This window comes from Dioscorea cayenensis, chromosome 8 (assembly GCF_009730915.1).
Source record: "Dioscorea cayenensis subsp. rotundata cultivar TDr96_F1 chromosome 8, TDr96_F1_v2_PseudoChromosome.rev07_lg8_w22 25.fasta, whole genome shotgun sequence".
NCBI classification, from domain to species: Eukaryota; Viridiplantae; Streptophyta; class Magnoliopsida; order Dioscoreales; family Dioscoreaceae; genus Dioscorea; species Dioscorea cayenensis.
This window is the reverse complement of record NC_052478.1, coordinates 21,732,656-21,753,981: the sequence shown is the minus strand read 5'-3', so window position 1 is coordinate 21,753,981 and position 21,326 is coordinate 21,732,656. Positions and strand designations below refer to the sequence as shown.

Sequence of the window (21,326 nt, the reverse complement as noted above, 5' to 3'; positions counted from 1 at the left end):
CAATCACTGTCAAGCTCACTGTTCATTGGCATTTCTGTTGTTTTTGAGACAAGGGAGGGTGTTCTTGTAATTTTGCATCTTCATCACCTCTTTAGCTGGAAGAGGAGCTGGAGTAGAGCAACAAGAATGCATGAAGACATCACTCATCTCATTGTTGCAATCTCTGTTTTTGAGACAAAGGAACAGCAAGCAAAAGTTGGGATTTTTCTTGGATTTTAGTGAGTGATTGGATTTAGGATTTTTTTTTTTTAAATTTTTTTATTATTATTTATTGTTTTTAAATTGGTTTATTGGATTTGAGGATTGAAGGTGTGGAGATTGGAAGAGGGCCATGATGAGTTGCTGCTGCTGCTGCTGCTGCTACTGCTGCTATTGCTGCTACTTGTTGGACACTTGGAATGGAGGGGTAAAAGGTTTTAGCTTTTGTTGGGGCCCCTTTTTCTCCTTAAAAAGAACTCTTTTTTGATCCAAAGATTGGATTTTTACAACAGTTTCTTCTTCTTTTTCCTTGCTTCATTTCTGATTTTGAAGTCCTAATGAAATGCTTGTAGTAATGACTGTAATGTTCATGTGTTTTGATTCAGTTTTCATGTTAAAGATTACAAGGAGTTAATGAATGAAGAAGTGCTCACATGTGTTTCTTTCTTTCTTTCTTTCTTTTTTTTTAAAGTTAATGTTTTGTTCTGTGTTTGTTTGCTCACAAGTTGAGATTCTTTGAGTAGTAGAAATATGTTTTTCCTACAACTCCAATCCTCAGTACACAAAGATGCTCTTTGTCTGCAATTTGAGGCTTCATCTTCCTCTTACTTCGAGACTATGTCTCAGCTTTCATTGTAGGTGATGTAATGCATTGAGTGAATCAAAGGAATGTAAATCATCCTATAAGCTATGAGATTTAATGCTTTAGAACAAGTGAAGTTCTGATTTTTTTTTTTTTAAACAGTAAACATTGAGAAAGAGTGAAGGAATGAGTTTGGTGAACTCTATGCAAAGGTTAATGGAATAGTGTGGATAATTAAACTATTTGGTTGTCAGTTTAGTGCTTGTGGTTGTCTCTGATCTTTCTGTATTTGTTTACTGTTACTGAGAGTCTGTTTCTGCTGTCTCCTTTGCTTTCTTTGTATGGTACCGAGTTCTTCGCTCTTTGCTTAGAGATTGGGAAACAACAGAGCTTTTCTTTCAGTCCATATCTTTGAATCTTTGCTAAGATTTATCCTTGTATTTTAATTGTTTATTTTTAGCAGTCAATGAACTACTATCTGGGTTAAGAGGAGGAGGAGGAGAGTTTTCAGTTTTTCGATCTGGATTGCATTCTGTTTTCTTGACACAATGAAGTACATGAAACTCGGATCGAAGCCGGATGCATTTCAGGCAGAAGGGAGCAATATCAGGTGAAAAACTTTATTTATCATTTGGTTCAATATTTTGAGCTTTATTAGCTTTATGTTCTTCATGCTTTGTTATTTTGTTCTTTTTCTTGTTATAAAGATAAATGAACTTTCTGAAATTGATTCATGATGATGCTTGAGTTATGTCTTGCATAAATTCTGTGATTGTGCACTAAGTTTTGGTTGGTTTTTAACAAAAATTTCAATCTCTTCCAAAAGTTCATATCATTCATATGTTCTAAATGTTCAAGGCAATCCATGTATATATATATATATATATATATATATATATGATAGTTAATAAGTGTATATGTATAGTTCTAATATGAGAAATGCTTAATTTGTTGATACTATATAATATAGAATTTTTTTCTGAGCAGGTTTGTGGCTACTGAATTAGCGACCGACATCGTCGTGACAGTTGGAGATGTGAAGTTCTACCTACACAAGGTACACTGCCAAACTTTATTCGAAAAACCTCGCATGAAAAACACGGCATATGATTCTTTCTTTTTAAGTCACCAGAATAAGCATTCGAGAACATAATAAGTTCATAAGAATTTAATTGGTTAAGAAAAATGCTTCATAGATACTTGTAATGTAGTCGAAGAATGTTGTCGGTTTTCTGTATTTCATTTATGTAGATTTTTTTCCATACTGCAGTTTCCTCTTCTGTCGAAAAGTGGTCACCTGAAGAGGTTGATGTCGACGACAAATGAGGATAATAATGATGAGATTGACATTTCTGAAATACCCGGCGGCTCGGCTGCATTCGAGATATGTGCTAAATTTTGTTATGGCATGATAGTCACTCTAAATGCTTACAATGTAGTCATGGCTCGTTGCGCGGCAGAGTACCTTGAAATGAATGAAACTGTTGATAAAGGAAATCTCATCTACAAAATCGAAGTCTTTCTGAATTCAAGTGTGTTTCGCAGCTGGAAAGACTCGATAATAGTTCTTCAAACTACGAAGTCTTTGTTACCTTGGTCTGAAGACCTGAAGATAGTAAGTAATTGTGTAGACTCTATCGCGTTGAAAGCCTCGATAGATAGTTCTGAGGTCGAATGGTCATATACATATAACAGGAAGAAACTTCCATCAGAAAATGGTGTCGATCCGCATTGGAATGGGGTTCGAAAGCAGCAATCGGTGCCTAAAGACTGGTGGGTCGAAGACTTGTGTGAGATTGAGCTTGATTCATACAAACAGATTCTTACAGCCATTAAAACAAAGGGAAGAACAAACCGGGAAGTGATCGGAGAAGCTCTGAAAGCTTATACTTATAGAAGACTTCCGGGGGTTTGCCAGAGGCATTGTTAATCAAGCAGGCGATGTCGCTAAAAAGTCAGACATTGCTTGAGACAATTCTATGGTTGATTCCTCCTGAAAAAAGGTTCAGTTTCATGTAGTTTCTTGCTCAAACTACTCAAGGCTGCATGTTTGTTAGATTGCGGAGAAAAGCGACGAAGAGAGAGTTGATCAAAAAGAATTGGACGCCAGTTAGAAGAAGCTTCGATGCCAGATCTTTTTGTTTCCCGCTCCGGCCGGGGAGAACACTGTGTATGATGTTGACATGGTTTTATGTATAGTTGAGGAGTTCTTGGTGCTAGAAAACAACGACGATCATTCAGAAGAACTTCAAGATAATCAGAGCTCCGGCATTGTTGCTGGCACTGCAAAACTGGCTGTAACTCTGTTGATCGATGGATATCTCGCTGAGATTGCAAAAGACCCCAATCTACCTCTTCAGAAATTCATCGAGCTCGCTGAAATGATCTCTGTCGCCTCTAGGCCAGTGCACGATGGTCTGTATCGAGCCATTGACATATATCTGAAGGTACATTTCTCAAAACTAACTAAATTACGCATTCTTTCGATAGTTTTTCTGTTTATATAACGCAAGGTTTGCACGGTGTTGCAGGAACACACCGAACTGACAAAGAGCGAGAAGAAGAAGATATGCAGTCTAATGGACTGCAAAAAGCTTTCGGCCGATGCCTGCATGCATGCCGTGCAGAATGACCGGCTTCCGTTGAGAGTAGTAGTCCAAGTCCTGTTTTTTGAGCAAATGAGAGCATCGGCTACTGGTGATCTACCAACTTTAGGATCACTTCTCCCACGCAAAAATGCCGGGTCTCACAAGAGCAGCTCAAAATCTGCTTCATACACCAACACTGACGACGAATGTGATGCGGTTAACTCATTGCAGTCGATGAGGTTGACTACTGGAGGCAAATGCGCGGGGAGCGAGCGGAGCAGTGGTGGCAGCAGCAGTGATGTGCATAAGATCGGCGTAGTCGATGATAAGGGCAATGAAAAAGCAAAGGGTGTTATAATGCCGAAGAAGATACTGAGCAAGTTGTTGCCAGGAAAAAGCGCAAGGCGGAGAGAACAGCAGCAGCTCCGATACATCGGAGAGCCCAGTCTCGGTCTCGATCAATCCAGAGACCGGAAAATCGACACCTTCAAGGAGTGTGAGGCATTCAGTCTCATAGTGAATTGAAAAACAATGAAGAATGTGTGTTTTTTGCAGGAAGTTGATGTGAATTTTATGTTAGTGATTAATGTTTTTTTGTGATTGTTGTTGTTGTTGTTGTTGGTTCTTTATGGATGAAGAATGAATGGTTAGTTTTGAATGTGTAAGCAAACATAAAGAAGGAAAAGATTAGTGTCAGCCTTTGAAATTCTCTAGTGGTAAAGCTTCATGCTGTGTATTCATGATGAGCTTTTTCTTTGTGTTTTTACTTTTTACTGATCTTGCTAACAACTTAAAAAGGCATAGTCAATTATTCTTCACTTTACAACTTGCAAGCCTGATCTTGACTGAGTGGCTCCAATTTAACTCATGCCACTGGTCATTTGAACGGTTTTAGTGTTTCCCTTTTTTTTTTAAAAAAAAACCCTCCAACGTCTTAATCACTACCTGTGGTTAATATTGATTTATGTACTTACTTTAATATGGTTATAGTTCATTCAGATTAGATATATATACATACATACATACGAGGACGTGTCATTTGGGACGTTCAACGGCTCCCACATCCCCCTTTTTCTTCCTCCCCACCCTCCGAACCCCCTTTTTTTTTGTGCTCTCTTTAAAATTTAACTCTAATTGTCTTTTTCAATTTTTCTTTTACTTTTCATCATTTTTGAACGTCTTGATGCTCTTTTTAAATTCTAGCTTCATTTATCTTTTTCATTTTCTCTCTTACTTTTCATGGGTTGGGATTTAAAGAAGATATAGAGATCGTTAGATAGTGATCCAAGTGAATGTCTACAATATCTATAAATGATGAAAAAAATAAGAGATTAATGATTGAAAGCGGACATATGGGGTTGAGATTTAAAAAAAGAATCTAGAGGACACGGAGATCGTTAGATAGTGATCCAACCCTGACCAAGTAGATGCGCTCGAGTTTTTGTGAACATCCCTAGATGATACGTACTATTTCTAATACTGCATTATATGCCATAGTGAACACCCCTAATGTCGGTCATATCTTGTGGGATGGACAAAAACATAATTATCATTAATAAATGTGTTATCATTAATAAATGTGTTAAATTTTATTGGAAAATATGAAGTATATATATACTTTTCATTCAACAATTTTTTGAAAATAAATATTTTATAATATTTTTTTCCTATGATCCAGTTCACATCTAATGTTACTTTAGCCCATGATGCCTGTTTAATAATAGCAATAAGAAAGTAAACAATAAATTAGAAATATATGGTTAAATTGGCAAAAATTATAAAAATTCACAAATACATAGTTAAATTGACATAAGAAAAATAGTGCATATTAAATTATTATTAAGCCCATAAACATGTTTATGAATGGGCTAAACCTTTCAATGGCTAAGGTGATTGGACGGCTAAGATGATTCGGCACCACCACCAGGATTCATCGTGATCGGCAAAGCCCCATCATAACTACAACGTAACACATCCGGTGTTCTCTTCACGACACGTGGCCCTGATGGCACTCTCCCGCATCTTGGCCGCACATCCTTCACATGGCACAAATCTCAAAGCAATCATCACTCCACATTAATTAACCATTTACTCATGTATTCTTCTAGGTTTGGACTTTGGAGTTTTCCCTTATTTCAGTTATTTGCCTAACTTAACCTACATAAATGATCACACTAACTAATAACCAATTAATTTTTATTGAAAAAGAATAACAAAATTATTTATTCATTAACCAAATCATGTAAAACTTATAACTACAAATCTGCATATAAAAAAAAATGTATATAAAGTAACACAGAATTTTTTTTTTTATATAAAGTTTTTCATATAAATATATATATACAAATTTACTAATGTTTACTGTTCATCATTGGATTTTTGTATAAGAATGTTCACTGATTGGATTGAAATCCAACCGTGCATACTATTTTCATATATAATATTACTATGTTTATAAACAGTAATATTTGTGAAAACTGATAATCAATCTTAACTGTTCAACTCTATTTATACTAGCACCTACAGTTAAAACTAAACTAAACACCATAGCAGCTTATCAACCCATTTTTACCAGGTACAATGGTTGAATTATTTGTTAAGAATATATATGTTATAAATGTAAAGATAGTAATAAGAATAGAGATAGGAGTATTCTACAAAAAACCCAGCGCGAAGAATTAAGCTTCTTAACTTCTTTTATTCTCTCTTTTCTTTCTCTTCTCTATATATTCCAAAGTATACTAAAATGAGGGGGTATTTATAGGGGTTCTGAGAGTTGAATGAGCGGCCGGGGATCGATTCGATCAGAGCGATCTAAATCTACCAGTTGGTGGAATAATAGCGATGCAGGGTGGGCACTGTCTGGGTACCACATGGTGTCTCTCTGATGTTCTGACTACTACGGTAATATCTAGAAGTTGCTATAGTAGTCTTGAAATGCTTCTGATTGAAATTGCTACGATGGCGTCCATTAAAAATATTTGTTTATAACACTCACCCTGGATCTCTCTGACCAGAAGGATATCACCGTTAAAACCTTGATAGGAAAAAAACTCAGGTGGGATAAAAAGCACTAGTAAGGAAAAAAAGAGTACACTATCCTTAGCACATTTGAGGGAATTCTTGCCTCAGTTAAAAACCTTACCTCGGGAAAAAAACCCATTGGGGACAAAAGCATGGCGAAGGGAAAAAGTGCGATCTCCTCAGAATAAATAACTTTTAACTTCATGTCAGTCTTACATCCTTAAGTCTTCTCGTCCCGATTTTGTATATAAGTCTTTGGTGAATCCTGTAGGAAGTGATTTTGTGAATAGATCGACACGATTACTCCTGGATTGAATCTTTTTGAACTTATACGCCTTCTACGGAGATCGTGAGGTGTAGAAAAATTTTTGGTGATATATGTTTTGGATTACATCGCCCTTTTAATATAACATCCTTGTATTTGAGAAATACTAAAGCGTTGTTGTCTTCATAAAATTCTTGTAGCGTTTGTTTATTCTTGATGGTAATTTTGCGGGATATTGTATATATGCTCGATCGATAGATCGTAACCATTTAGCGTTCACGACTTTGCTTCATGAAGAGCTAGAATTTCGACATGATTTGATAAAGTAGGCGTAAGAGTTTGTTTTTGTGGACGCACATGAGATAGATGTACCATTGTAAGAAAAACATGTATCCGATCTGAGATACGCCCTTTGTGAGGATCGAGACGAGATACCGCACATCAGACAAAAACACGTGAGGTTGGATGAAGATTCTTGTCGATAGAATAAACCTGAGATCAGTGGTTCATCAGTAAATAACGTGAGCACATCTTTTTACTCCTTTCCGGTGTCTTTGGCGTCGATTGTAGAGCGTATCTCGCTAGAAGATTTCTTGCTAAAAGCTATATCCGATGCAGTATTATTTACGAGATACGTTAATGCATCGATTGCACTTAAATATGGAGTTTCTGGACCAGAATGATCTCTCCTTCTTCGGTGGGCGAAATGGATCTTTCACGAACATCGAGAGTTCGGACGACCGTTGGGCGTGACTCGAGTGGATAAAGCCTTCTCCATATTGAATCTCTTGACGACCTTTTTACGTATAGGGTTGATTGATGCACAAATATTCCCGAGTATAAGTGCTCGATTTGTATACCTAGGCGGGAATTTGGTCTTTCCCAGAATCTTTCGTTTTCAAATTCTTTTTCGAGATATGATCTTTGCGATTTGCAATTTCGAGAAGGAGTGCCTACAAGATTTAAATCATCCACATATCTGCTATCACTGACAAAACCGTTAGTATAACTTTTAATAAACACACATGGGACGTATATTATTATTTTGGTATCCTTCTTTTATAAGATATTATTTGAGAGCGGTTATACCTACATCCGTCTGAATTGTTTTAACCCATAAAGAGATCTACTGTAATTTAATAGAGTATAAATGATGATTATTTGTAATGTTTGTTTTTCTATATCCTTGAGGGATTTTTCATATATATATCATTTTTTCAAGTAATCCGTACGGATATCTTTGTGACGACATCCATCATTTGCGTATCTAATTTATTACTACTTTTGCCAGTAGCGATTAAAAAAATCGAAAAAGTAATTCCAGTCATTCTGAGGAGAGTATGTCTCTATCATGTCAATACCATGCGTTTGAGAAAAAACCTTGAGCGACTGGGTCTTGCTTTGTATCTCATAATTTGATTATTTTCGTTTCTTTTTCTCCTGAAACACCCAGTTTATAACCATTGGTTTTTATCCCATACAGTGTTGCGCTACTCGACCTCAGAACACCTCACGTTTTTGATAGGGAATTTAGCTCGGCTGGATAGCTTCTTTCCATTTTGGCCGATCGTTTCTTTATCGACATTCTTGATGGATCGTGGCTCACGGATCGTTATCGGTGTTATTTCTATATCTGTAGCCACATTTGTAGATGAATATATCATTTATTTCGGTCTCATGCCGATTGATCTTTGACCGTCATCTACATGTGCAAATTGAATTTTCAACGTTTTTTCGAAATATCATCCCCGTTGATTCTTCGTTAACTTGTTACGAGGGTTTTAAAATTTCCTCTCCCTCTTTACATGGGAGATCCTTTTCTTTATTTTTCTGCTTCCTTTTTCTAGGAGTTTGAATCTTTAGCATCAATTGGTCTTCCGCGTTTTTGTCGTGGTTTATTTTCTACTTGATTTTCTTTCGATGGATTCTTAGGAATCTCGATTCTTGCGAGGGAGCGTTCGCGGTGGTATATATGATTTAGTTACCATTTTAGTATCGGTGAATGCATCGAGGTATTTCATTTTGCGATATTTTGCAATTTAATGATCCTTTGAACTTCGAGTTCACATTCGTTAGATGCGAGGATCATATGTATGTAATCGTGATGCATTCGATCGATTTCTTTTTGGCTCGTTTTGAGTAATCATTTCTCCCCTAATGCGGGGAAGGCAGTTAAAGTCAAAATGACAATCTGCAAATCTTGCGATAAATACATCCCATGTAATGGTTCTAAATATCATTATAATTGAAGGGAATCATAACCAGACATATATACCAAGTCTGCGTTGTGGACCCATTTTTGTATCGATTTGGTGGTGGTATTGGCACATATCTTGCACAACAAATATTCTTATATATGAAATATCGGGGCTCTTTACCCATAACAAGTTGGTGTGGTGAATATAGAATTACATGCGTTAGGGTGGGATCAGTATTAAAAGCTGCGGCATGCGAAAATAGCGTGACCCACGCACTTGTAGGCGGTTTAAGTCCTTAATAACATTGGATGAGGCGATAATCAGAGTCTTTTTAATTAATGACTCCACTTGACCCATTGGGTATGTCGCATGACTACTTGGATGCTCAACATGTATTCAATTTGCCATCTGATAATCATAAAAATGATTTTTGATGAAAATTCGCCCGGCATTATCAAGGCGAATTATCTTTATGGGATAATCACGAAAATTGTGCTTTAAGCACGATAATTTGTGCCAGATAACCTTGCAAATGCTACATTCGTAGCATGAGCGGTGAAACATGGGACCATCTAGTCGATCATCGATTAAAACCATAAAAATATCTAAATGGTCCACATGGCTGGATGTATTGGTCCATAAATGTCTCCTATGTATTCTTTCTAAAAATTTAGGAGATTAACGATCGCCTTTTTGTTATAGAAGGTGCGGTTATTAGCTTTCCGTTGAGACGTCTTTGAACATGCGTATTCGTTATGTGTTAGGATTTTATAATCCTTCGATTGGGTGTCCATGAGAACTAGTAATAATCCGGTGTGACATAATAGCACCGGATGTCCAAGTCTTTTCATGCCGTATTTTTAAATATCTACGGGTCATTAACCTTCAGGGGTTAATCACAGTATGTGATCCAGTCACTTTGTCGTGTAAAAATATAATCACGAGGATATCTGAGGAAAGCTTTCAAGTCTGCGTTTTTGGCGTGAAGAAATGACTTGTGTAATATAAAAGATATTCTTTTCCTTCCTTATCAACGATCTCTAAATGATATCCATTGAGGGCGTATATCTTTCAAAAGCTTAAAAGGTTTCCTCCTAGACTTGGGGAATAGAGGCATTTTTCATATGCAGGATGTTCGATTTTAGCGACATCAATGCGCTTCTCCGAGAACCTTGACCCGGTCGATGACCACGCTATTGTGACTATATATGCCTTTCTCGTTGATAAGGATATAAAATATATTTTTTTCTTGTCGAAAAATAGTATGCGTTGTCCATGATCGATAATGCGTTCATCATCGGCTAGTATTCTAACAAAACAAAAAGATAAACATAATTTAATAAAACATAAAAGGCGTATTACAAACTGATACATAGAAATCGAGCGTATCTAAATATGTATTTTTCAGGTTACATTTAAATTATTTATGGAATTATCCTCGATTGGATCAACTATGGGGTTGTCAGCCAGAATTTGTCTCGATATCTTTACCTTTCTTGTTTTTAAAGTGATTCTTGGTAAAAGATGGACAAAATATTTTGAGGGTCCTACAAATTCGGACGATGACCTTCCGAGCCCTAGACGATAGCATGTATCTTTCTTTGTCTCTAACCCCGTCTTGTGGCTTTGTTTGCTTACATTGATGTACATCGATTACGTTGTCGCGTGGTCGATATTATTTGACCCCGCACGACCAGTGAGTCCTCGACCACCGTAATTTCCTACGTCAGCGCGGTTTTTAAAAACTAGCAGCGCGACCACGCCATCTTCTTTGCCCAAAATTAATTTACGGCGGTGGTCGTGATCCGGATGGTGAGGATTGATGATGTGTCAGATCGATGATTCATTGTTTTGTTCCGTCGCGAGGAGACAAGAAATTAATTCGAGAATTTTTGTAAAAATTCTTTTCTCTATATTGTTGTTGTAATATAACATTTCTTGCGTGAAATGTTGTAAATATTTTTCTCGAGCATCGTTTCCTTACATCATTTGTTTCTCCGGAGGCAATCTTGAAACTAATTTTTAAATGACTTTCGGAATTATATTCTTGCAGCTTTTAAAATCTTGAAACACGAGGGCTTGACCAATCATTGCGTGCTTTTGGGCGAGTAGAGCCCGATTCGAGATGTTGAATCTCTCTTTGGGGATAACCACAATTCTGTGGATCCTCGATAGTCGAGTATTCATTCTTGAGGCCATCGTGATGTGATGCCTTATAAATATTAAGGCCTTAGCCTTATTATCACTAGGCTCATTGTTATTAGCCTCGATAGTTTTACTCGGGTTTCTTGCTTTCGGATGGAGCTTGATATCGAGGGCTCAGGGATATATAATTGCTCCACGAGATTTGAAGGGCCTCAAATTCTCTTTTTGCAATATTTGCCATTTTCTCTTCAAAATAATAATATAGCATGTAATTAGAATAGAGAGTATAGAATAAAATATAAAAGCATCTATCTTTGTTTCATATATACGGTCTTGTTCAGTATAACTACTATTCATATATATGGCTACTATTCATGTATACGGAGTGCATTGTTACATGCAGCTGCGATTATTGCGGCATTGGGAGTAAAATTTGTTTGAAAGTGATTATAAGTTAAAAGGGAAGAAGAAGTAAAAAATAGTGGAGAGAGAAAATAGGGGGCCGAGCGGAGAAAAAGTCGGTCGAGTTGTAGACAGGAGAAAAAGCCGGCCGAGGTTGAAGGGCCGTGCGGAGTAGAGAAGAGGCGGACGGAGAAAAAGGGGCGGCCGGGTTTTTACGATTTTGTCGGCGATCGCGGGGATCGGAGGGTCGCCCTTGGAAAGAAGATGATGCTTGCTAATTTGGATTTGATGGAAAACCTCATTGTAATAATAATATTATTGTTTTCTTGTTTATTTTAAAAATCTGGCAATATGTAGCCTTGGTGAGCTTTAATCTTGTATGTTTTTATGTATGCTTCTAAGAAAATCTTATGTATTGTTGTTGAATAAAATGCTTATGGTTTGCTAGTATTATATTACACTATCGATCCTTCCTGCATTCGAGTGTTAGAAATGGATTCCACATATATAACTATATATATTAGATGAGTGAAAGAAAATTAAAAATCATATGAGCAAATTAAAGTGCGATAACGTATTAAGAATATATATGTTATAAATGTAAAGATAGTAATAAGAATAGAGAGCGAGTATTTTACAAACACTAGAAAACCACGAAGAATTAGCTACTTCTTCTTTCTTCTTTTATTTCTTTCTTTTCTTTCTCTTCTCTTTTCTATATCACAAAATATACAGAAATGAGGGGTATTTATAGGGGTTCTGAGAGTTGAATGAGCGGTAGGGATCGATTCGATCAGGCGGTCCAAAACTCTACCAGTTGGTGGAATAATGCTTGATGCCGTGGTGCTTTCGAGTACCACATGGGGGGTACCTCTGATGTTGCGGTAGCTACGGTGATGTCTAGGAAGTTACTATAGTAATGCCGGTACACTCTCGGGTGAAATTCTTCTGATGAGGCATCCATTAAAATATTTGTTTATAACAGTTCTTTCTTTTTTAAGAGTCTATCTATGTACTCCATGTTCTTTATTATGTTATGATTTGATTGAATGAGTGTGTTTTCGAGTTTCAATGTGTTGGTAAATATTTTTAATTTTTAAAATATTTAGGATAAATTAAATTTAATATTGCGGTAAAAATTTTTATATTACAAAATTTTTGTGTTGGTTTTGAAGTTATGGATTATATATATATATATATTTAAAATTTTTATATATTTAAAAAATATAGACACTTCTGATGAGATTATCCCTTATATATGCTATTTTTCTTAATAAAAATCTATCATGTGTGTTTGTTTAATGATTGTAATTATTATATTGATTAGTTTATCTTACTTATTTTATTATTAAATTAATTATCGGACTTGTTACAATATTTTTAGTTTGTTATGAATTTTTAATTATACACCCTAATAGCATGTACTGAACTGGTTTTTCAAGACAATTTGATAAAGCAACTCACAGATGGGAAATTTACTGAAACTAATGCATCAGATGATGTAATTCATCCATTCAGAACAGCGTCAAATCAACAATAAATAATGGGTTCAAACCACCAAATGAAAAAAGTAATATTCTTACACCATACAAACCATAAATCTGAGCTCCAAAATATTATATTCTCAGCAACAGAAGAGGAACAAGATTAAGAAAAAATGTAAAGATAAATAAGATATAGATTCATCCCAAAGAGATAACTCCATAGCTCCTAACACGTACAGTACAAGCAGGCCCCGGCTTGACAATCTTCTTTTCTCATTTTTCCAAGCCCCTCACTTTAATATCTCTTCATTGGGATTAGCTCTTGTAATCTATTTGCACAATACATACTTAAATGAGTCCCAATGAATCATAACATAACATTGGTGTAATTAACACGATGGTAAGCATGAATATTCTACACAAAATGTTTATATTTAAAAATAAGTCTTATTGATGTTTTCATTCTTTGCAAAGAGAACTATTAATTTCAAAGTGCCTTGTTTTGATTTCTTTCGTTTTTAATGAGTCGATTTTTTAATTCCCCGGTGCCATCAGTTCTTTCCATTTAGTTTTACTTATTATTGCACAATATTATGTTTTAACTCACTGATAAAATAATTTTTCCCCTTAATTTTATTTTTATAAATTATTTATAGCATAATAAATAATGAGGTATTGCCTATATTCTTAATTTTAGTAAAACAAATTATTAAAAGATAAAGAATTCCCATATTTTATATATAATATCAAATGAAATATACTTGAAGACTCTTATATGAGCCGTCTAGTACATGCATAGATTCCACTCGTTTGAGTAATGTTATTTTTACTTGCCAACCTTCGAAAATGCATGTCTCCATTGCTATGGTTGCCTGCACGTTACTTTTAGGTATGCATGACATGCTCTTCCTCTTTCTCAACACGATCCACTAAGCTCATTGCTTCGTTATTCATGTTGTTCTTATGTTTTGTGTGTTTGTCTCCGACCTCAATCGGCTGTGTCATTATCTGTCTTGCTATGAACTAATAATTAAATAGTTTATTAATAATTAGGTTTTTATTAAAAAATTTTATAAGTAATGAGGGGTTAGTATTTTAGTAAATCACCAAACTTTAAATAATTATCACTTCAATCATTTCAAAACATATCAATGTAGTCTTTAAATGTTGCTTGTGTAGCTATGTCTCTATGCCACTTGGGTCTTAGCTCACCCATGACTGTTTAGTCTTTATAAGCATGTATTTTGCTCAAATGATAACAGCTTCAGTTAAGTCACTTCCTCTTATCTTAATACACTTTGTTGCCCTACTTTCTTATCCGATCTGTCTCAACCAAGTTGATATACACGACCACGATCCAACACTGCACTCTCCCTCTTCTTCTTCTTCTTCTCGATCTCTAAACATCAACAATGGAAGGTGATAACGAAGCTGTTCAAGTAGCAGTCTTGCCAGCACATGGCATAGGGTCACCTTATCCCTTTCGGCGAGTTCGCCAAGCAGCTCGTCAGCCGCCACTCAATCTCAGTCACTTTTCATCACCTTCGCCGAGTCCGCCTCTATTAACACCAGAGGCATTCCTCAATGCCCTCCCTCAAATCCCATCACCTCTCTCGACCTCCCTCCCGTTTCTCTCGCCGAAATCTCTTCCGACAGGGACAATCGAGTCGTCTCTCCCCTCGCCACCATCCGCTCCCTTCCTGCCCTCCACTCTCTCCTCCAAACCCTGCAGCAAAGCGCTCATCTAGTAGCCTTCATTGCTGACCTCTTCACCACTGATGCGTTTACTGTTTCCAAACAACTCGGCATACCTTCCTTCTTGTTCTTTCCTTCCAACTTGTTTACCCTTTCCCTGTTTCTCCATTTGCCAGAGTTGGACGCTTCAACGACGTGCAGTACCGGGACCTACCGGAGCCGCTGCAGTTGCCAGGGTGCATGCCTCTGCCCGATTCTGAACTGCTTCCTCCCATGCAAGGCAGGTCCAACGACGCTTACAGAGTGGATTGTGTTAAGGATCAAAGATAAAGATAATGCACAGCACTCACAAGCCTCTAGACACTCAACTTGTTGGAAGCCTTAGAGGAATACTGAAGCTTAATTGATATATTAAGACTTGACTTCAAAGCAAACAGAGATACAATATATATATAGAGGAAACAGTTGACTTAAACTACTGACACAACAATTAAACTTAAAGCAAAGATAAGACAAAACACAAAAAGCATAAAGCTACTTTGAAAAGTAAACATTCAACGTGAATTCTTAATTCCTCCCATCCAATCTGCAGCTCAGGCACCATGCAACGTACAACGTAGCCACCTTCCAATGTCTGGTCAATGTCTTCTTAGCATGAGGTTCTGAGTAAAGCCTGTCAACAGATTGTCCACCAGGGAAGGCGTTTCTGAGATGCTGACGGAATACTCGTCAATACCTTCAAAGACATCAAGCAAGAAACGGCCAAGATCATTAACAAAGAAGACAACACGTGCCCACCTGTCTATTTAGTCGGTCCGCTAATCCAGTCCGGCTCACCCGACATCAAACTGGTCAGCTGCTTATCTTGGCTCGACAAACAACCAAAAGAGTCCATGATGTACATGTCATTCGGCAACGTTGGCATGCTGACATGCGCCAGATGAAAGAGTTGGCCTGCGGGTTACAGATGAGCGGGCAGAGATTCTTGTGGGTGGTCCGGACCCGTCCGACATTGAATCCATCGACGCCAAATACTTCGATTCAATGAACATCGACGACCCGGTTGTGTTTTTGCCAGAAGGGTTCGTGGAGAGGACTAAGAATGTGGGTTTATTGGTGCCGTCGTGGGCCCCGTGAGGTGTGGGTGTTAGGGGCACGGAGCGACGGGTGGGTTCTTGTCCTACTGTGGAGTGGAACTCAACGCTGGAGAGTGTGATGCATGGCGTGCCCATGATAGCGTGGCCCTTGTATGCGGAGCAGAGAATGAATGCTATGATGCTGACGGAAGATGTGAAGGTGGCGTTGAGGCCGGTGGCGGCGGCGGATGGGATTTATAAGAGTGGGGAAATAGCGAAGGTTGTGAGATGTGTTGCAAGGAAAGCAAGCAAAGATGATGTGCCAGGGTCGCTACTCACACAAGGAGAAGTTCAAGACAAAAATCAAGGGAAGCATGCAGCCAAATTTGATGATTTTATATTAGGAGCAGTTACTATTAATCAAGAATAGTCAATGGGTGAATGAATGTAATTTCTAGTATTTTAGTTATTACAAGGAGGGTTGTTACAAGGTTTGGGTGTCCTGGCACAGAAGGTGCTCGAGAGAATGCCGGATGGCAAGGGTTGTTACAAATTGTAATTGAGTGCAGGAATTCCTATATAACTAAAATGGGTAATGAGGGAGAATGGCATCTTTTGGCCATAATTTCTCTAATTCTCTTATCTTCTCTCCTTCTCAGCCTCTTTCTCTCTTTCCTGTTCTTCCATTCTCTTCTAAGATTCTCAGCCTCCATTACTAGACTTAAAAGTACTGCTACAATTTGGTGCTTTCATTGAGAGAATGGCGAGGCGGCATGAAGACCAAAAACCGGGGCCATGGAAGAAGCGGATCTCCATGATGGTCGGCGGCTCGCTCGATTCGACTCTGTTTTTCCCCGGCGAGAGTCGCTCTACACAACAGTCCAGTAACATTCAGAATCATTTGAGATTATGAAGAAGAGTCATGATGAGTCCGTCGATATCCTTCGAAGCTCAGCTTGCCGCTCAGCGAGGCCCTAATGGCGGAGATGATGCTCAAATTATAGCGAGATCAATAGGCCCACAACACCATCCCATTCACGGACCACCCTCCTTACGCTACAGATCCCTAATTCGGTACTTCCCTTCATCATTTATCACCTCTCATACTCGCATCAACACGATCGTCAGTCATCCATACAGACAACTAGATTGCCGAGCGATCGGGGGTCCCGATCTTCTCGGCGAGAGCGTTACGGGGTGGTTATACCATATTAACCATTTTTTCACATTCCATCAAATTCCGGAAGACCAACATCTCGCCATCGCAGTGTTTTACCTAGCAGGACCAGTGCTTCAGTGGTTTCAATGGCTTCGTGCTACGGATCAACTCACTAATTGGAGCGATTTTGATCGCAAGATCGAGATCAATTTGGTCCATCATCTTTTTAATCATGAAGCGGCCCTCTTCAAGCTCAAACAATCATCGGCTCTCACGGCGTATCTTGAGGATTTTTGAATGTCTTTCTACGAGTTACCGGCCCTAAGCCAACAAAGTCTCTTGAATTGTTTTTCGTTGGGCCTTGCGATGAGATCCAGCAGGAGTTGTACCTCTTGAAACCCAGCGATCTCCATGATGCGATCGAATGCGTGGCGGTCGATGATAAGCTCCAGGCGAGCAGATCTAGCACCCATCGACCTTCGTGCCAATGTGGACCAAGATGAGGTAGTAGGTGGAAGAGTCCCCCCTGTACTGGTGAGCGAAATGATGAGATCGCACTTGGCGGTGAAGACCCATGGGCCGAGGGTCGAGGGAATATGAGAAGGCCGATGTTGAAATCCGGAGCGGAAAGGTTTAGGGTGTGATGGCCCTGGTAGAAATAGTGAAGAGCATGGCGAGAAGCAGCAGGGGAGGAGTCGGGATGGCGTGGTTGTGCTTCATAGTTGAGCAAGATGTCAAAGCAGGTTCCTCGAACTCAAGAGGTGAATCTTGAACTTGAAGAGCATGAGACAAAGTAGAGTATCGCAGGAAGAAAGGTTAATTGTATATTGATGATAAGCATTGTTTTATATATTACAATGTGTGTGTGAGTAATGTGGGTAAAGAAGTAATATCACAAGTAACCCTAATAACCCTAATAATTTTTATGATAAAATTGCCATGTTAGCGATGATGGACATAAAAATGGGATCGGATATTAGGGGTGAGGGATTAAAATTAATCCCATCTGAATAATAGAGGGATCTTCTAAGAACATATTATAACAGAAGGACCAAAGAAGGAGATTGAGTAAATTACAAATACTAAATACGGTATTTGACACGCTTTTCTAACAATCTATATCTCTGACTACAAATTCATAGCACTAAAAATATATTTTTGTAGCTAAAACATTACAATAGCTATAGACAAAGTCATTTGTAGCTATCTATATTTGATAAACACTTTCTGTGACGGAATTCCGTTGGTGTTGTTAAGAATCAGTGACGGACTTCGGTGGGTGATAAACACTTTTAGCCACTTTATTATTACCAACGGAAATGTCCAACGGAAATTACCGTCCGTGAAAGTCATCACCGCGAATTTGATCTTTCGGTGGCGAAATTTACATCACTGATACCCTTGTTTCATGTAGAATTTGTTACAAGCCTCCTATTTCATGCAAAATATTTTTAGTGTGTAGCTATAGCGAGTTGTTTCGAAGCAAAGATGCTATCTTTTTAGCTACGTTTTAGTAACTATAGCAAATGAATGTTTAATTTAGTTACGGACGTATTACATTTATAACTAAATCATAAAATATTTGTGACAAAAATTTCACTGTGGCAAGTAAATTAAAATTTTTGACACAAAGTTTCTCTGTTGTAACTAATATCTATTTTGCTATATATATAAATATAATGTAGCTAAAACAAATAATTATTTGCTACCAAGTTAAATTTTCATGGCAAAATATTTTATTCTTGTAGACTTGGAAAAATAAAAGTTGTAGCAAAATATATTACACTTAGCTACAGAAGTCATAAAATATGTGGCTAACTTTTAGCTATGGCATTTCTTGCTACGAGATTCATCTTTGAAGCTAAGGTGTTTGGCTACAGGATTTTGTACCTTTTGCTACAATTTCTTCCATAGCTATAGATGCATAATGTTGTATTGACGATACTGAATATGCGTGTAAAACCGCAAGTGCACGGTGTCGAGTAATAATACCCGGTGAGAGGGTAGTCGAATCCTCGAGGGAATAGTGCTTAGAACCACCAAGATTGATATTTAACTAAAATGAAAATATGTTGAAAGTGATGTGGAAACAAACTCAATGCAAATAAAAAATAGAAAGAAAAGATAAAGGAGGCGCAAGTAAAAAGATGGGAAAGGCAATCAGCGATAAATGGGGGTACCGGATATTGCTCCGCCCTAGGACAATCATTTTCAAGTGCAAGAACCCTCTATTATGCTTCCTAATCAATGCAAAGTGAGTCGTGGAAATCCTTAATTACATAGTCCCAAATCTAAGGTCAGCCTATGCCTAACTCTATACATGTCCCGGAGGAGAAGTTGAATAACCTCCTCAACCTCACTTTTCGCATAGAATTAGCAATAAGTTCTAGGAGATTCCAAGTGATAAATCTCTTCCTAATTGTAGACCTAACCCTTTGGTCCGAGTGGAATGTACTAACCAGCAATTAAGCCCTAGATACTAAGATACCCTTAGCTTACTCCGATGTGTAGCCACAACTAAGCTCCCGGTAGGAAGGTCGTCCTTTAGACCAGTCACTCTATTGTGGGCGCAAAGAACTCGAGGCGGGGTAGAATCTAACACACATCGGAGGAAGGGACTCTGTGCCTCTCGACTCACCCTCTCAACCCCTCTCCCGACCCTAGTTTTGTCTAACACTCAGTCTTTGTGCCACACACTCACAAGGTTACCAACAAGAACTCTCGACCACTAGTATCGCTCTGGGGGAGTATTCACCACTGATCGGGCATTGAAAAATTGGAACTCACGATAAACATCGATTAATTGAAAGCATAATAAAAGTTGAAGAAATGAATACATCACTAGGGTTCGAAGATACCCAGAGTACCACTTAGAGGTTTAGCTCTCGTGGAGACGAAAATACTGATAGATAATGAAATCAAAAGTATAGAGATGTAATCCATGAATGAAAACCCCCTTGTGTTACAGTAGCCGAAGGTCTTGTGGATCGGCCACATCTTCTTCATCGGGTCCCTCGTCGAAACCTAGGGCACACCTCGCCCGGGATCGGTCAGCCGAGAGCTCCCGAATCAGCTCTCTTCCGAAGGAAGCAGCGGTGTCGAAGGCCGTCGAGCCCCTCAAAAGCCTTGCCAAAGCCTCTCCAAACCACGGCCACTGCGCCTCCAAAGATGGGGAAAGATGGAAGAAAATATAGGGAAAAAGATAGAGAAATCGGAGAATTTTGAATCGCGGCTTTTAAAAAGCTGGAATCTGACCATCCACCACTGCCGATGTGAATTCTACGGAATTCCGATTTTTCGGCCGGTGTGAAAACGATAAAATGCTACATTGATTTTTACTACAGTAACTTGCTATAGTACTCCGCCAAAAATACTTCCGAATCCACTTTTCATCGAGGCAACATAAGCGAGGCTGCGCGTTTAGTGCGTGAATCGCGTCACTTTTTCAATAAATGGGTTCATTGGTGAAGATCTTGCTATCGATGCGAGAGTCGGGATACGCAAATGTGGCGCCCTTGTGCCCCCAAAATCATTATAGCTTGAATACATGGAGGTTGGCACATATTCATGTATCTTCAGGTCGACTTGATGTGCTTGGCGTTTGTTCGCTTCAGATTTATCGAAATAGTGCGTCGCGATCTACTTTTGAAACATCTTTTCTTAAAACATAGCTTACATACCCTACCTGCGAAAGAACACAAATACACATGTATTAGGGCTTAAACCTGATAAAAGTAATGCTCGTTGTAAAAAGAAGAACACTTCACATTCTTAACACACAAGCACTTATCGAGTATTCTCCCAAATAAAAGCGATGATTGGCTTTGAGTTTTGCCTGTGTCAACATAGGGGACCCGACCATGGAGAAGAGCATAGTTGATGTTGATGCCAACAAGCATGATGCTCTTCCTGCTTGTGATCCCTTACTCACTCTATTTCAAGATCATCTAATCACCAAAATACTTGAAATTAATTATTTTCCATGATGACTAATTAAATATTTATTACAATGTAATATTTCTTGATAAATATAATTTAAATTATTTAAATGGATTAGAATATTATTAATTTATAATTTAATTTATGTAAAAATTTAATTATGAATTTTTATTAACTAATAAATAATGAAAATTATTTTCATATAACAAAAGAAAATATTTAATATTTAAACATACGTTGATTACAACTTTAACAACAACAAAAATTGCTTGATTAAATATTTTTACATTAAATCTCATCCAACAAACATACAACAAATAATGCAAAAATAATACAACATAATATGGGAAAAAGGCATTGTTTTATCAATTTTAAGAACACTTCTGAATTAATATATTAGCTCATACAAATGCTCTATCAATGCATTGTTTTGATATATTTTTAGCTATTTTAGTTTTGATAAATTTATTACAAATTAATTTAATTAATAATTTTATTATTAATTAATTAATTGGACACAAAATTTATAATTATATAAATTGACCACTTATAATTATATTCATAAGTTGC

The 21,326-nt window shown here is 37.6% G+C and overlaps 1 protein-coding gene and 1 pseudogene across 1 annotated transcript in view; one reads left to right on the top strand and one right to left on the bottom strand.

Moving 5' to 3' along the window:
• Positions 1-102: 102 nt before the first annotated feature.
• Positions 103-3,957, top strand: LOC120266311 (annotated as a pseudogene).
• A 1,234-nt stretch (positions 3,958-5,191) lies between these two features.
• Positions 5,192-21,326, bottom strand: part of LOC120266437 (formamidase-like) — a 27,752-nt gene continuing 11,617 nt past the window's right edge. Inside the window, 1 exon segment of the mRNA XM_039274064.1 lies at positions 5,192-5,405. Coding sequence (XP_039129998.1) covers positions 5,271-5,405 — 135 coding nt within the window. The 3' untranslated portion in view covers positions 5,192-5,270.